The sequence below is a fragment of the Mus musculus genome, chromosome 14 (assembly GCF_000001635.26).
Source record: "Mus musculus strain C57BL/6J chromosome 14, GRCm38.p6 C57BL/6J".
Taxonomy (NCBI): domain Eukaryota; kingdom Metazoa; phylum Chordata; class Mammalia; order Rodentia; family Muridae; genus Mus; species Mus musculus.
Window position 1 is genome coordinate 66092387 of NC_000080.6, and position 14775 is coordinate 66107161.

General features: G+C 45.7%; 1 protein-coding gene across 4 annotated transcripts in view; it reads right to left on the bottom strand.

Annotated features, from left to right (window-relative positions):
* The window catches only part of Ephx2 (epoxide hydrolase 2, cytoplasmic), a 40151-nt gene that overhangs the window by 8015 nt on the left and 17361 nt on the right, over positions 1–14775 (bottom strand). For all 4 annotated transcript variants that reach the window (NM_007940.4, NM_001271402.1, NM_001271403.1 and 1 more), the window contains 7 exons: positions 11340–11408; positions 9761–9856; positions 9207–9285; positions 6418–6452; positions 3300–3326; positions 2352–2437; positions 413–524 (listed from right to left, as the gene is read on the bottom strand). In NM_007940.4, coding sequence (NP_031966.2) covers positions 413–524; positions 2352–2437; positions 3300–3326; positions 6418–6452; positions 9207–9285; positions 9761–9856; positions 11340–11408 — 504 coding nt within the window. The remainder of the gene's footprint in view (positions 1–412; positions 525–2351; positions 2438–3299; positions 3327–6417; positions 6453–9206; positions 9286–9760; positions 9857–11339; positions 11409–14775) is intronic.

Consider the following 14775-nt stretch of genomic DNA (forward strand, 5'->3'; position numbering starts at 1 on the left):
TGGAACTCTTTAGTAGTCGGTGCCGTTTGACAAGGCTCCGTCGTGAGCAGTGAGCAGAGTACAAGGTTCCTAGCAAGAGCCCAAGAGCAGCAGATTCAAGTGGGCACTCAGCACCCTGCTCCACACAGCCCAGAAGCAGCAGGAGCCAGCCTGGCACCGTCTCCTGTTCCTCAGCCTGGGGCCACCCAGACAGACCCAGAGAAATGTCCACTTACTCAGAAAGAACCCACTGGATCTGCGGTCACTACGCCCAAGCCTGTTTGCAAAGTCATTTGTACCTAATGCTTCCGAATATTTAAGAGGCGGGGATAAACTGATAGAGCCAGGGAAGGGGGGAGGGAGGGAGCAGAGGAGGAGGAGGAGGAAGAGGAAGGCAACCACACTGACACCACTCCTGGTGTCCTACACTTACTGGTTCTTGAAAGTACAGCTGATAATTGAAAACTGGGATAGATCGGATAACTTTCATGGGAGACACATCAGGATCTGGTGGCATAAACGGCGTGTTCAAACTGGCCACAGCCCTGCAGGAATAAGAAACTTTAAAACAACAAGCCTGTTGCGGAGTCAGACTCAGAAAGAACACTTCGGGTCAAAAGGGAAGCTCAAGTGGGGGAAAATTACACACACAAAGTCTCATTCCGGCAGTGGATGGGAGAGTGGCATTAGAACTCTGATTCCTAACCCAGTGGGTTCCCCAACTCAATTGCAAGTTTTTTAAACCTACCTGCCTTAGACACATGTACACACATGTGGACACACACACACACACACCCTTTTCTGGGAGGGATAGGAAGCAATAGCTACAGAAATAAGGATTAGGGAGCCTGAGACAGAACACAGGAGGAACTGGAGACCAGGGCATGCTAGGATGCCTCACCCAGGTCTGCTATTTGGGCAAAAACCTCCTTTTGGCCAGTAAAATGCTCCAAATTTTTGCTGGGAAGAGATTAAATTGAGTAAAACAACATAAACAGCCAGCCATCTTTAAACCACACATCATGCTCATGGCTATATTCCCATTGGTTTATTTTCAACAGCATTATAATATGTTTATTTGGTAACTTTTTGGTGAGTCTGAATCTGTAAAAGCCAAACTCTTATTTTCAGTCTAAATGAAACAGGAGGAAGAGGGAAGGAAGGAGTGTGTGTGTGTGTGTGTGTGTGTGTGTAGCAGTAATGTATTCACTTTATAAGTGTTTTACGAGGGATCAGGAGAGTTCGCTCAGTGGGTAAAAGCACTTGCTTTACAAACAAGAGGGCATGAGGATGTGAGTTCAAATCTCCAGCACCCACGTAAAAAGCCAGATATGGCTACAAGTGCCTGCAACCTCCTGCATTGTGGGAGCAGAGAAAGGCAGATCCCGAGTGAACTCCTCAGCCAGCCTAGCCAAAAAAGCCAGGGTTTAGGGAGGCACCCTGTTTCAAGGTAATCCGATAGAGATAGGGAACGAAGGCTGATGTATATGTTTTAGGAAATGCCTGGTTCATTTCGGTCTTTGATGTAACTCCACCATGTGAAGAGGGCGGAGGCCGACTGAATGAAGCACTCGCTGGTTCTCTTCTTCAAAAGATCACCTTGTGCGGAATGGCTGCATTAGGTGAGGCGTGCAGAGGCTGTTGTCTATAACCCTCTCACCTGCCCCTGAGACAGGGGCACTGACTGCAGCTTCCCAGCTCAGTTGTGGGTGGCCACGAGGTCCACTTCACCTGCTAGGGTCCAGGCCATCCAAAAGCTCCCAGCAGAGCCTGGATAATAATGACTGGGTACTGTGGTGGTAACCATGCCATGCTACGGGAACTGCACACTGCAGAACATTTCAGGATGTGGGTCTGGCTACAAGTTCCAGTTGTAGCCTTGTAGTTGAAGAAACCAAGGCCTAGGAGATGACGTGATTTGTCACTCGGACTTGGATAGAAATTGTGTCCTGTCTCTCCCCCACGCCCTGTAACCTGTGGTAACCTTGAACTCACAGTCCTCCTGCTTCAGCCTCCTAAGTGCTGGGATTACAGGCATGCGCCACAGTGTCCACTTAAAAGGCCACGTTTTCTGAATTTTGACCAGGGTGAACTATCTCCTGCTGCTTAAGGATGTGACTCTATGAACCCTCTATTGCCTCTTTATCCACCCACTCAGAGTCAGCTCTGAGCTCCCACAAGACACTCTGTCCCTGAATTACTTGTACCTTGTCAATCATTAGGTCAGAGACTGTTCCTAGGAGCTCAGTAGCTTAGTGTACTTACCTTCCCTATTACATACTGTTGTCTAGACATTTTACAGAGAAGCCCATAGCAGTTCTTGGGGGGCTCTAAGTCCAGCCTAGTAAACATGAGTGCACCTGGCTACTTACCTCACTCTCTCAGGGTAGAAGAGAGCCATGTTCCACACCATCACACCAGCCCAGTCATGGCCAATGAACACTGCTTGAGGGATTCCCTAGAGAAACAAGAAGAGACACAATGAAGATGGATTTCTGGGATGGGGAGTGAAGAACCAAAGGCTCTCCTTGACAAGTCCAGTGACACTGACAGAAACCCCCAGGAGCCCCTCAAAGGCATGCACCATTCTTAACTCCACCTCTCACACATCCTCCCTCCCCTCTTCGGTCTCCACAAATGACTAGGCTTTGAATTAATCCCCTTAAAGGCAGGAGACTAACCATGAGTGTTTCTCTCTCTCTCTCTCTCTCTCTCTCTCTCTCTCTCTCTCTCTCACACACACACACACACACACACACACACACACACCACTTCCTGACTCAATCTCATGGAGTGGAGACAGCCATCATCCTCTTCATCCTATACCCAGTTAGTAAGCTGGGCCCCACTGCTCCATGGTTCCCTGTTCTCTCCCTCCATTGCTACTGGCCTAGACCATCCGTCCTCTCCAGACCACCCTGCAGTGCATTCCATTCCAGCCTAAGGCGGTGAGGCAGAGAGCATGACAGAGCAGTCTGGGGAGTACTCGTACTCTGCAGATCACCGTGGCCACTGGCTTTCATTCCCTTGACTGAGTTTGACATTCCCAACAATGTCATCATCGCGTAATGATCTGAGATTTGTCAGAAGAGACTCACGTTTTTTCTGAGTTGTGAAATAAAAGCTTTAAAATGGCTCCCCTACACTTTCCCCTGATGTTCAAGGTTACTCTCTGGGTGGAAGCCAACAAAGCCTCCCCTCTCCTGGTCCTCTCTGCTCATAGTCACCAACAGTCAGCCCTCCAGGGCATCCAGCTCTCCTTTCATTACCAAGATCCACACGGAATTCTCCAAAAAGATCATCATGAAGGAATGACTCACCAGCTTATCCAGGAATGTCACCATCTCCTTAAAAAAGAGCACACAGACACAGCATCAGACAGGTAAGGTGGAGAGAAGCTTAGCTGCCTGCCATACCACACACTGTCAGCACAAGCCCCAGGGGAACTCATGCCATGGAGACCCCTATTCCTTCCTGGACCACAGTGGTCCTCCCTCTGTCTCCTGAGACCTCTTGCAGTCTCTGATGGGTTCCGTCCTGAGGAAGCACACACAAACACCTTCACTTCATATTCTGCCATAGCTTCTAGGATCTCAACAGACCCCAAGAAATCTTCAGCAGTGACACACCCTGTGCTGACGTACATGAAAGCACCTTTCCATATTCTAGTTCATCGTAGAGGTCACAGTTAGTTCAGTGTCCTCTCCAGTCTCCACAAGCTGAGAATCACACTTGGATCCTAAGAAGCTTGTAAAACAAAACAGCTCCAGCCATTCACTGCATCTTATACTCAAGAGCCTGACCCGCAAAGGTTAAACTCCCACACCAAAAGCCACACAGTAAAAAGAAACAACTGTGTGTAGACACATTTCCAAACACCAGTGAACTTTAAAAGATATTATTGCTATGTTTCACCCAGCCTTCTCGATGTGCAATCCCAAGGCTATAAATATACAGGGAGGCTTATGGGTAGAACAAAGGCTCCCATCCTAAAATAAAAATCACTTATGTTTACAGCAGCATTTTTATAGGAGACAAAAGATGGGGTCAACCCCAGTATCCATCAGTTGATGAAAGTCACAGAACATGAAGAACACACACATATAAGGGATACTAGGTACACATAAAAGGGTGAAATCAACTTATTTGTAGCAACATGAAGAACATGATGGTAAAATAATATAAGCGGGGTGGGTGGGGTGGGGGGCTCATTTTTTATGAGGTCTAGAATAGTTATCTATGAGGTAGTATGGAAGAATGGCTAACAGGCTGAGGCAGTGGACATGAGAAGGATGGACAGAGAGAGAGAGAGAGAGAGAGAGAGAGAGACAGACAGACAGACAGACAGACAGACAGGGAGACAGAACGAAAAAGCGATTTTAATTTTATAAGCAAGAGGTCCTCTTTATAAAAAATAAAACAAAACAAAAAACCCCCACCTTCCAATGTATTGATTCTGTTTACTTCTGTGGTATGTACAACTAGAGAGTGGTAGATGAGTTTCAAGGGACCTTCTATATAGCAAAGTGACTATAATCAGTGATGATATGCTCTTGAAAGATGTTGGGTGAATGTCATGTGCTGTCACGGGAAAACGATAATTATGTTAGGTCAAGCATCTGTCAGTTATCTGGACGTGACTGTTCTAGAGCGGATATTAAACACCCTATTATGCATGACAGAACGCATCGCTTGTCAATTAGAGATAAAGATTAAATAAAAGGAGAGCCCAGATTTAGAAAAACTATGAGTCACGTGGTGAACTGCCACAAAAATTTAGGAGTTGCAGTTGAGGGAAATGGTTTCACATGGTATTTAGTGAACTGTGGCGAGAAAGCTTTAGAGGTGCCTGCATACAAGCAGTGATAGGAGTCTTAACTCCATTTTCTCTGACCTCATATGTGAAGCCAATTTCAGCTTTTAAAGTACAATTTTACATTAAAATTATTGTGGTGATTTTTCACAAGGACTGTTATAATCCGCCACACCCTATGATTAGCCCCTTTAAAGTCCACACTTTAACGGGTTTAGTATAATCGAGTTGTGAAACTGTCACCACCATCCCAGTATCAGAAAACTTTCACTGCCCTAGAGGAAAGCCAACAGGCTTCATTTCCATTTGGTTTTCCCTTGTCTTGGCAGCCACTAATCTAAGTTCCCTCTGGATTGCCTGTTTTGACACTCTACAAATGGAATTGCATGCTGTGTGGCTTTTGTAACTGGCTTCTGCTTAATATCCACTCATGCGGGGACAGGGACCATTGCTTCACTACTCTGCATGGCTGAGTAACCCTCCAGGGCATGGATCATGGATCATACCTACCCAGTCAGTAGCTGGTGTGCTTGCTGTTTCCACTTGCGGCTACTATGGATGGGGCTGCTTTGAGTAGTGGGGTCTGGGCTCTCTCAACATTAGTTCTCTTGGGTTAGTTCCTAGTAATAGATGTACCATTGATACCTCAAAGAGAGAAGGATATGGATTTTTCTCTTCATCTAATTTATTCTGACCTCAGGACTCCATGCAGGAGTGTTCTTTGGAGCAGCCCAGCGCACCTGTACTGGCTAGTTTTGTGTCAACTTGACACAGATGGAGTTATCACAGAGAAAGGAGCTTCAGTTGGGGAAATGTCTCCATGAGATACAGCTGTAAGGCATTTTCTCAATTAGTGATCAAGGGGGAAAGGCCCCTGGTGGGTGGGACCATCTCTGGGCTGGTAGTCTTGGTTCTATAAGAGAGCAGGCTGAGCAAGCCGGGGGAAGCAACCCAGTAAAGAACATCCCTCCATGGCTTCTGCATCAGCTCCTGCTTTCTGACCTGCTTGAGTTCCAGTCCTGACTTCCTTCAGTGATGAACAGCAGTATGGAAGTGTAAGCTGAATAAACCCTTTCCTCCCCAACCGCTTCTTGGTCATGATGTTTGTACAGGAATAGAAACCCTGACTAAGACAGCACCCATCCTGGGAAGATTCCAGTAGAAATAAGTGTGAAGCTAGGTGAGTTGACAGCAGTGGGATGTGGCATGGGAGTGGATTCCTGGGGATTTGTGAGAGGCCCGAGAAAGAGTCACCACTGGGAAATTGAGGCAAGAGAACAGTCCTGCCTGGAAGTTTATCTGTGGCAGGGAAGCCACAATTTACACACAGAGCTGGTGGTTGAGGACGCTCAGGATGGGGTGGAGAGAGTGGAGCAGAGAAGGTTTCAATCTGGACCTACTACTTGTCAGCTGTGGGCAGCAACCTCAGGCTTGGGAGACGTACCATACTTTATATGTTCTGGCTGCCATTTAGAACCTTCACCTCCATGTTCAGTGAGAGTCAGCACACAAGCTACGCACTGTGTTTTCCCAGGGTTTAGATGGACACCTGTGCCCCTAGCTCATGTCAGGGAGAAACTCGGGATGGGAACGATGCTGTAGGTGCTACTGAAGAGGTTTCTTACCTTACACAGCAATTCCATGGCATATTCTTCTATTTCTGTAATTAGAAATGAGTGGGTGAATAAATAGGTAGATAGATAGACAGACAGACAGACAGACAGACAGACAGACAGATAGATAGATAGATAGATAGATAGATGCATGCCAGGCGTGCTGGTACATGTCTTTAATCCTCAGCATCCAGGATGCAGAGACAGGCAGATCTCTGTGAGTTCAAGACAATTGTGGTCTACATCACACACACACACACACACACACAGAGAGAGAGAGAGAGAGAGAGAGAGAGAGAGAGAGAGAGAGAGAGAGAGAGAAGCAAAAAACAGAGAGGAAATGTGATTTTAATTTTATAAATAAGAAGTCCTGTTTATCAAAAACAAAACAAAACAAAAAACTCCCAATATATTGATTCTGTTTACTTTTTGTTTTGTTTTGCTTTTTCGAGACAGGGTTTTTCTGTGTAGCCCTGGCTGTCCTGGAGCTCACTCTGTAGACCAGGCTGGCCTCAAACTCAGAGGTCCGCCTGCCTCTGCCTCCCAAGTGCTGGGATTAAAGGTGTGCAACACCACTGTCCGGCCTGTTTACTTTTCTTAAAGTCTATTTTGAGTTGGGTTTTGAATATGACATAAGATAAATTAGGTAGTTTGATTCTGTTTGAGCTTTTTTTATCTGTCACTTATTGACGACCTAGCTCCTCTTTGCAGAGTGTTCCGGGCACCCTTGTTAAAGGCTAGTTAAGAGGGTGTGTGTGTGTGTGTGTGTGTGTACATGTATGTGTATGTACATGTATGTGTGTATACATGTATGTATGTATGTGTCTATATATGTGTGTGTATACATGTGTGTATGTGTCTATATATATGTGTGTGTGTACATGTATGTGTGTGTATACATGTATGTGTGTATGTGTCTATATATGTGTGTGTGTGTTATTTCTAAGCTTTCTAGTCTGCTCTGCTTGTCGGGTTTTGTCTTTATACTGGCATCATATCACTTAACTACTATGGATTTGGAATAATGTTTAAAATCACAGTACTTAATTTCAAATCCCTACAGATTTGTGGGTTTTCTCAAAATGCACTCAATTTCTTTGCGGATATGTGTGGTACTGCATAAATTGTAAAATTTCTCTATTTCTGTCTAAAAAATATGCCATGGAGCACTTGGGAGGCAGAGCAATGGAGTGAATTTGAAGCCAGCCAACAAAATAAATAGCAAATCCTCGTCTCATGGGGGAAAAGAAGCCATTGGAATTTCGATAAGGACTGCATTGTACCTGAAGATTACACTGGGTGCTGGGGGTAAGTGACTTTTTTTTAATAAAAAAGTTTTTTTTTAAAAAAGGCTTTTAATAAGAACTATTCCAGTGAACATAAAGAAAAAGAAGTGTCAAAAATGGTGAAAATAAAAGAAAAATAAGATCATTCAATAAATAAATAATAAAATCAATAATAAAATCATTCTCTTTTCCCTGACTCCATTCAGAATGTTGTTACATCACTACATTCTACCCAGGCAATTCCAAGCAGGCTGTCTTGAAGTGAATATAAAGCAAGTGTTCTCATCCCTAAAACTAGCAATCTGACTGAGGACGAAAGCTTCCCTCCAGTCTGTAGTTGAGTTTTGTGTCATGGGCGGGGGGGGGGGGGGAGCAGGTGACACTGAGGAGACACTGTCACACGTATAGAAGAACCCACCATCCCCTCCAGCATGGCATGCCAAGGGATGCGGAGGATGGTCCTGTGAGTGGCCAAAGCCCCAGTCTAGGTCAGCAGGCTTTAAACATGGGAGCCAGACATGCCAGCTGTGATCACTGTGGTTAAGGGGACTGGGAAGCTGACTAGAGAGCCCAGCTGTCAACAGCATCACTGCCCATGAGGAGCTGTGTTCACGCTTGGCTGCATCATGTCCCTGCCTCCACACCTGAGCTCCGAAGACCTTTGAACTAAAGGCTCTCCTGAACCTGATACAAATGAAGAACTCTTTCTATCAGAAAAAAATGTTCATAAACTTACAAACAGCCTCAGGATTGGGAAGCTATTTAATGTTTATTCTTGGGTTCTGTAGTTGCAGGGCTTAGATCTGACTACAGTGGTTGCAGAATCCAGCAGGTCTAAAGAATGGAAGGCAGAGATGCACAGGTTGTGTGTGTGTGTGTGTGTGTGTGTGTGTTCACAATTGTGCACACACATGTTTAGAGCAGTGCTAATCAAAGTATTAAAGATGGGGGCAACCCAGTGGTCTTTGGAGGAGGAATATATAGGTAGATGATGGTTTGAACACTGAATGCATTCATCTGGAAAGTGAGGAACAGCTACAATTCAACAGGGATAAACACAGAGACAGCACACTAGACGAGATTAGCCAGTCATGAAAGGTTAGCTATTGTGTGAGCCCACTGGCATGAGGCATCAAGAGCGGCTGCCTTCATGGAGAGAATGGGCAGAGCGGAGGGAAAGCTGAGGAAATAAATTCAGTCTTTCCGCTAAGCATAGGAAAACCTTTCTAGAAATAGATGCTATATCCCACATTATGGCCAGCAGAGGGCTCCTTCCAGAACAAGCCTGTGTGCCTCCTGGGTCACTCAGAGTGTACTGAGCAGGAGCAATCTAAGACCAACAATATGGGACACAGCAGGAGAGGATCAGGGCTTCATCAGATGTGTTCAACCTAGACAGGGCAAGCTCAAGGAGGCCGGAAGCTGGGGCGGGGAGTTGGGGTGGAGCTAGGGATGATGACCAGAGAGAAACATGACCATACAGGACATGTATAATCTATAAGACAGCGAACTCACCAGGAGGAGAAGATGAGTCTCCATAGCCTTTCATGTCTATAGCCAGAACACGAAAGCCTGCCTGGGCCAGAGCAGGGATCTGGAAAATTAAACAGTTCAAGGGCATGGCCGTGTGGACTTGCCAGTCCCTAGCTGGTGCTCCTTGCTTCTATCCCTTCTTCCCTCTGACTTGTAAATGGCTCCACCTAAGTGCCACATGGCACTTGTTAGGTTCATTCCCATGGAGCTAGGTGGAGCCCATCTCCTAAGACTGCCGCGGACAGTCGGACAGTCACGGGGTTGTTGTATGCTGCATCGGAGCACACTGAGCAGAACATCTAGTCTGACAAGCTGCTGGCTATTACTGTGTTCATTTCGAAGATTTCTCAGCAGGAGGTGCAGAATGCCCCAGAAGAGGCACCTTCTAATGCAGATGTCTTGAGAGTCAATACAGCTCCAAGAAACTCCCTACAGCCAGCACTGTTGAGGCCATGTGGTTGCAGTCTGGAGATGATTCATCCACAATCCACTTCTTCTCACCCTGATTGGGAAGCATCTTCTCCAGTTTCCCTTACCTGGTACCTCCAAGAAAACCAGCTCTCAGGAAACCCATGGCAAAGGCATAGGGCAGGGCCAGAGCCCATCTCCACAAAATGCAGGCGGATCCCTGGCTGTGGAAGAGAGGGGTATGACAGTAATCTTGGTGCCATTGCATTCAAAATGGGGCTTCCTTAGACAGGTAACATTCCACAGCCATTGCAGGGGATAGCCAGACCTTGCCTGACCCAGACACCTCAGCTCAAAGACCCAAAGGTTAAATGGCTGGAGCTGTCAGTGGCCAATGTGGGTAACACACCAGGTGGTTTTCACTATGATGTGAAAAGATTATGCGGTTGGGAGCAAACAGAATCAAAATAATTTAGCGTCCCTCCTCTCTAAAGTGACTTAGTACTGGCAACGTCTCATAATTTTCAAGTGGAAGCCGATTTTCTAGAAAGCAAACGGTGACATGTAGAATTATAAGTCTACTTTATGAAAAACTGCTCTCTCTCTCTCTCTCTCTCTCTCTCTCTCTCTCTCTCTCTCTCTCTCTCTCTCTCTGTGTGTGTGTGTGTGTGTGTGTGTGTGTGATGGTGACATATGCAAGGGTGCATGTGAATGCATGAGTGACAGCCAGAGGTCAACCTTGGGTATCAATCTGTGGTAGTCTGAATGAGAACAATTCCCATGTACCCATGTGTTTGATTAATTGGTCTCCAGCAGGTGGAACTGCTTGGGAAGGATTAGGAGGCGTGGCCTTCTTGGGTGAGGTTGTGCTGTTCCCAGTGTGCTCTCTCCACCTCACGCTTGGGGATCAAGACGTGAGCTCTCAGGTGCTGCTCCAGCCCTTGCTGCCCTGCCTTTGCTCAACTATCATAAACCCTAATCCTCTGAAATCATAAGCCCAGTTAAACTCTTTCTTCTATAAGTTGTCCTGGTCATGATATTTTATCATAGCAAGAAAACAAAAACAAAAACAAAAACAAAAAACTAAGACACATTCCCTAAGAGCAGTCCAATCTATCTATCTATCTATCTATCTATCTATCTATCTATCTATCTATCTATCTATCTATCTATTAATTATTGATAGAACCTCTCACTGGCCTGGAACACACAAAGTAGGCCATTCTTACTGGTGAGTGAGCCCCAGGGGTCTATTTGTTTCTGCCTCCCAATGATTATGATTACAAATACACATGATCATGCCTAGCTTTAGTTTTCACATGGAACTCAGGCCCTCACGCTTGCACAGTGAGTGCCTGACCGGCTGAGCTGTCTCAGCGGTTTGCTTCTTAAATATGACTGTGCAGTCCATTTGAGTGGCTTTATTGGCAAGATGACCATTAGGGCTTCTAATGTCTGTATTATCCTTTTCTCCCTGAAACGTGCTGGCATTTCTAAATATGTCTTCTCCTGGTAATAGTCTATGTAGTCACATGACCGAGTCCTGGCCAATCAGAAGTGTATGCTCCACCAAGGACTCCGCCCATTTACCATGCTTTGTTCTCTTTTGTTTTCCCATCTGTACATTTGTGGACTGACAATTCAGTGGTCCCTGTTATTTCACATATCATCTATGTCTTGTGGTCAGAGAGAAGTTGGCTGACTTACCTTCACTGTCACATATCCATGGCTGACGTCATTTGGATTGCATGGGACTGGCAGTGGGGCCTCAGGAAACTGAAAGTATGATGGTCACAGTGAAGGACAGTGTGAGACCCCAGACATCACCTCTGCCACCCCTCCTGAGTGAACCCTGATGGTCCTCATGAATCAACCCCATCCAGATTGGACATGGCTGGACTCCATCAGCTGTCTCAGTCACTGGAGTCCTGCGACTGAGTTCTGGCCGATGGAATGCAGACAGGAGTGCATAGCCAACAAAACCCACATATGACTCTCTACAGTCCCTCATCTCCATCTTTTCACTGGGCATTCTATGAGATTTTGAAAGCCCTCAGCTGGTGACAGTATGTCTTCTGTCATCCCAAGTCTCCGAATGACTGGCAGTGTTCCACAAAGGCCCCAGGGCTGCCAAATGAACATCATAAGAGCCAGAAAAAACACAAGATTTGTACATCTCTGTGGTTTCAGACCATCTTCCACAGAAGTCCTCAGATGGCCACCAGGCTCAGGCCAGGTATAACTGCTGCCTTTCTGTGATGCCTCTGTAGGAAGGGATCTCCCTTTTGTCAGCTGCAGCCCTACTCTGTGCTTCTCAGTGAGCTGCAGCCTGACTCTGTGTCTGCCTTAGACTGTTCAAATTCTCACCACAGAGTTCCACAGACTGGGTGGCTGTTTTCAACAATAGGCAGCTATTTCTTCGTTTGGGAGGACAGAAGTCTGAGATGAAGGTGTAGGCAGGGCCAGTTTCTTCTGAGATCTATGTTTATAGATGGCCATGCCCCCCTGTGTCCTTCCTCATGTGTCCCTCTGTGTGCCTGTGGCTTAGTCTCTATTTCTTACATGGAGACTAGTCACATTAGGTTCCAGTTCCCCTTGCAGGTCTCCTGTTTCCTTAATGACCTCTTCCAAGGCCCTGTATTCAAATCCAGCCATATTCGGAGATACTAGACACTGCCATTTCAGTATGTGAATTTCAGAGCGCCCAGCCTTTAACAGTCTGTGTCTTGGTCCTTGTCCTTGTCCTCTGGAGACTCAGAGGCTTCCTCTGATCTGTCTTTGGGAAACATCTCAGTGAGGAGGAAAGTTCCAGAATGCCCCCTTCTTTACCTCACTGGTGTAAGCTCCCAAAGCGTCCATGTCATAGGGTGAGCTACTGAGCACACGCGCAGGGAGGACGTCTCCTAATGCCTGAGCTTCGACTGTGCAGGTTACCACCCTTCCCGGCTTCACCTGCCAGCTAGTCCTGAGAAAGCTGTCCTTCATGACTCTGTTATCTAACCTCTAAAATGGGGGCATAAACTAGAATTTATTCCACTTTTAAAGACAGGAGATGCTTCTCAGATCAGAAAGGGAGTCCCACCCAGGTCATGCCACTCTATGAACGAACCCTACAGACACTGTACTAAGTAAAATAAACAGTATGTGATTCCACTCATACCAGGGACTCAGAAGTCAGAGTCTTAGAGACAGAAAGTAGAGTTTAGCGTGAGTCATTACTTAACAAGTACAAAGTACAAGCCTTTTTTTTTAAACGGAAGAGTCTGGAGGTGGATAGAGTTGATTGCACAGTGTTCTGAATGTACCTAACACCACAGAACCGCTCACTTTAAAATGACTAAGATGGTAAACTTTCTGCTAAATGTATTTTGCCACAACTTTAAAGTACTGGAGACAAGGACACAGTAGCGATCCTCCCCTGTGGCTTCCTGTATGTACAGAATACTGGGAAATTGTCAGATACTGTTTGAGCAGACTGAGAAGCTGGCTCTGGAAGTGAGGTTGCCCTAACCCCCCACAAGCATGTTTGTCTCAAAGTATTCTCCAAGGCCCCTTGTCTGGAGTTGTGCTGTGTCTCTAATTCGGTGACAGGGAGGGGGAGAGAAAAAGCAGAGCAACCCAGGAGTAAAAGCATCATTTCCTTAAACAGTGAGGAGCTGTGGTGGTTTGAATATGTTTGGCCCAGGGAGTGGCACTATTAGGAGGTGTGGTCTTGTTGGAAGAACTGTGTCTCCGTGGAGGTTGTCTTTGAGACCCTTCCTCCTAGTTTTCTGAAAACAGTCTGCTCCTGGCTTCCTTTTCCTGAAGATGTAGAACTCTCAACTCCTCCAGCACCATGCCTGCCTGGACTCTGCCATGCTCCCACCTTGATGATAATGGACTGAACCTCTGAACTTATAAGACAGCCCCGATTAAACATTGTCCTTTGTAAGAGTTGCCTTGGTTATGGTGTCTCTTCACAGTAATGAAAACCCTAACTAAGGCAGAAGGTGAACCATTTCCATCACAGGATTGCTATTGTTTGTTTACGACATGATGTGACAATACCTGCTACTGTGGGAAGCTCAGCCCTCAAGAGAAAGCTCAGCTGAGAACCCCAGCTAACATCTTCATCCTCCCCAGTCGGTCTCTGCTGGATGTTTATAAGACTCTGACTTGATGATGTCACCTTTCTGCCATTTGTTCTTTATCTTGGAAGCCTCACCACAGGGGACACTCTGCTCTGATTGGGACTCTATCAGAAACTCCTATTCGCTCCCTTAAATGGACTTTCCCAAATGATTTCTGCCAGATGTTTTGAGTACCCAATTTGGTGATGTTTTGATATCTATCTATCTATCTATCTATCTATCTATCTATCTATCTATTTATCTACCTATCATCTATCTATCTCTTGGTATTTATTCTTTTACTTTGGCTTGCTACATTCTTAATAAACTCACTCATTCAAACCGCAAAGTATGGTCATAGTGAATCACTCTCTGAGCCATACATTATACTTCCTCATAACTGATGGTAAGCAAGGAAGGATATAGAGCACGTTTCTAGCTTACTGGGAGGAATGGATAAACCTAGCAACAGAGAGGGTGGATGGTTTGATTCAACTTGGCCTTAGTTTCCCCTCTGCTTGTAAGACTTCTAGGCCTAGAGAGAACAAGCTAAGCTCGGGCAAGATACTTCAGGTCTTGTGTTGTTTATTCTACATTTTTTACTTATTAATTAAATGTATTTGATTTATTGTGTTAAACAAATCTATTTATTTATTAAAGATGTAAGCTGTTATATAATAAACTGAATTGTGTCTTCCCCGGAAACACATATGATGAATTTCTAGATGTCAGCATCTCCAAATAATGAGTATATTAACTGGCTAGACTCTGGTCAGAGCTCTAAAGATCTGCCTGTCTCTGTATCCCCAGTGCTAAGATTACATGCATGTACCACTGTGCCCAGATTCCATGCAAGTGCTTGAGATCACATTCAGACCTCATGTTTCCATGAGAGACACTTGCCAACTGAGCCATCTCCCAGCCCTAAGTGCCTTTCTCTTGTCTTAGTTTCCTAGCTTGCCAAACATTGGTTTAAACTCCCACTTACTGTTTGCACAGAAGGAAATGGATAGATGTTGGTCAGGGGTGTGGAC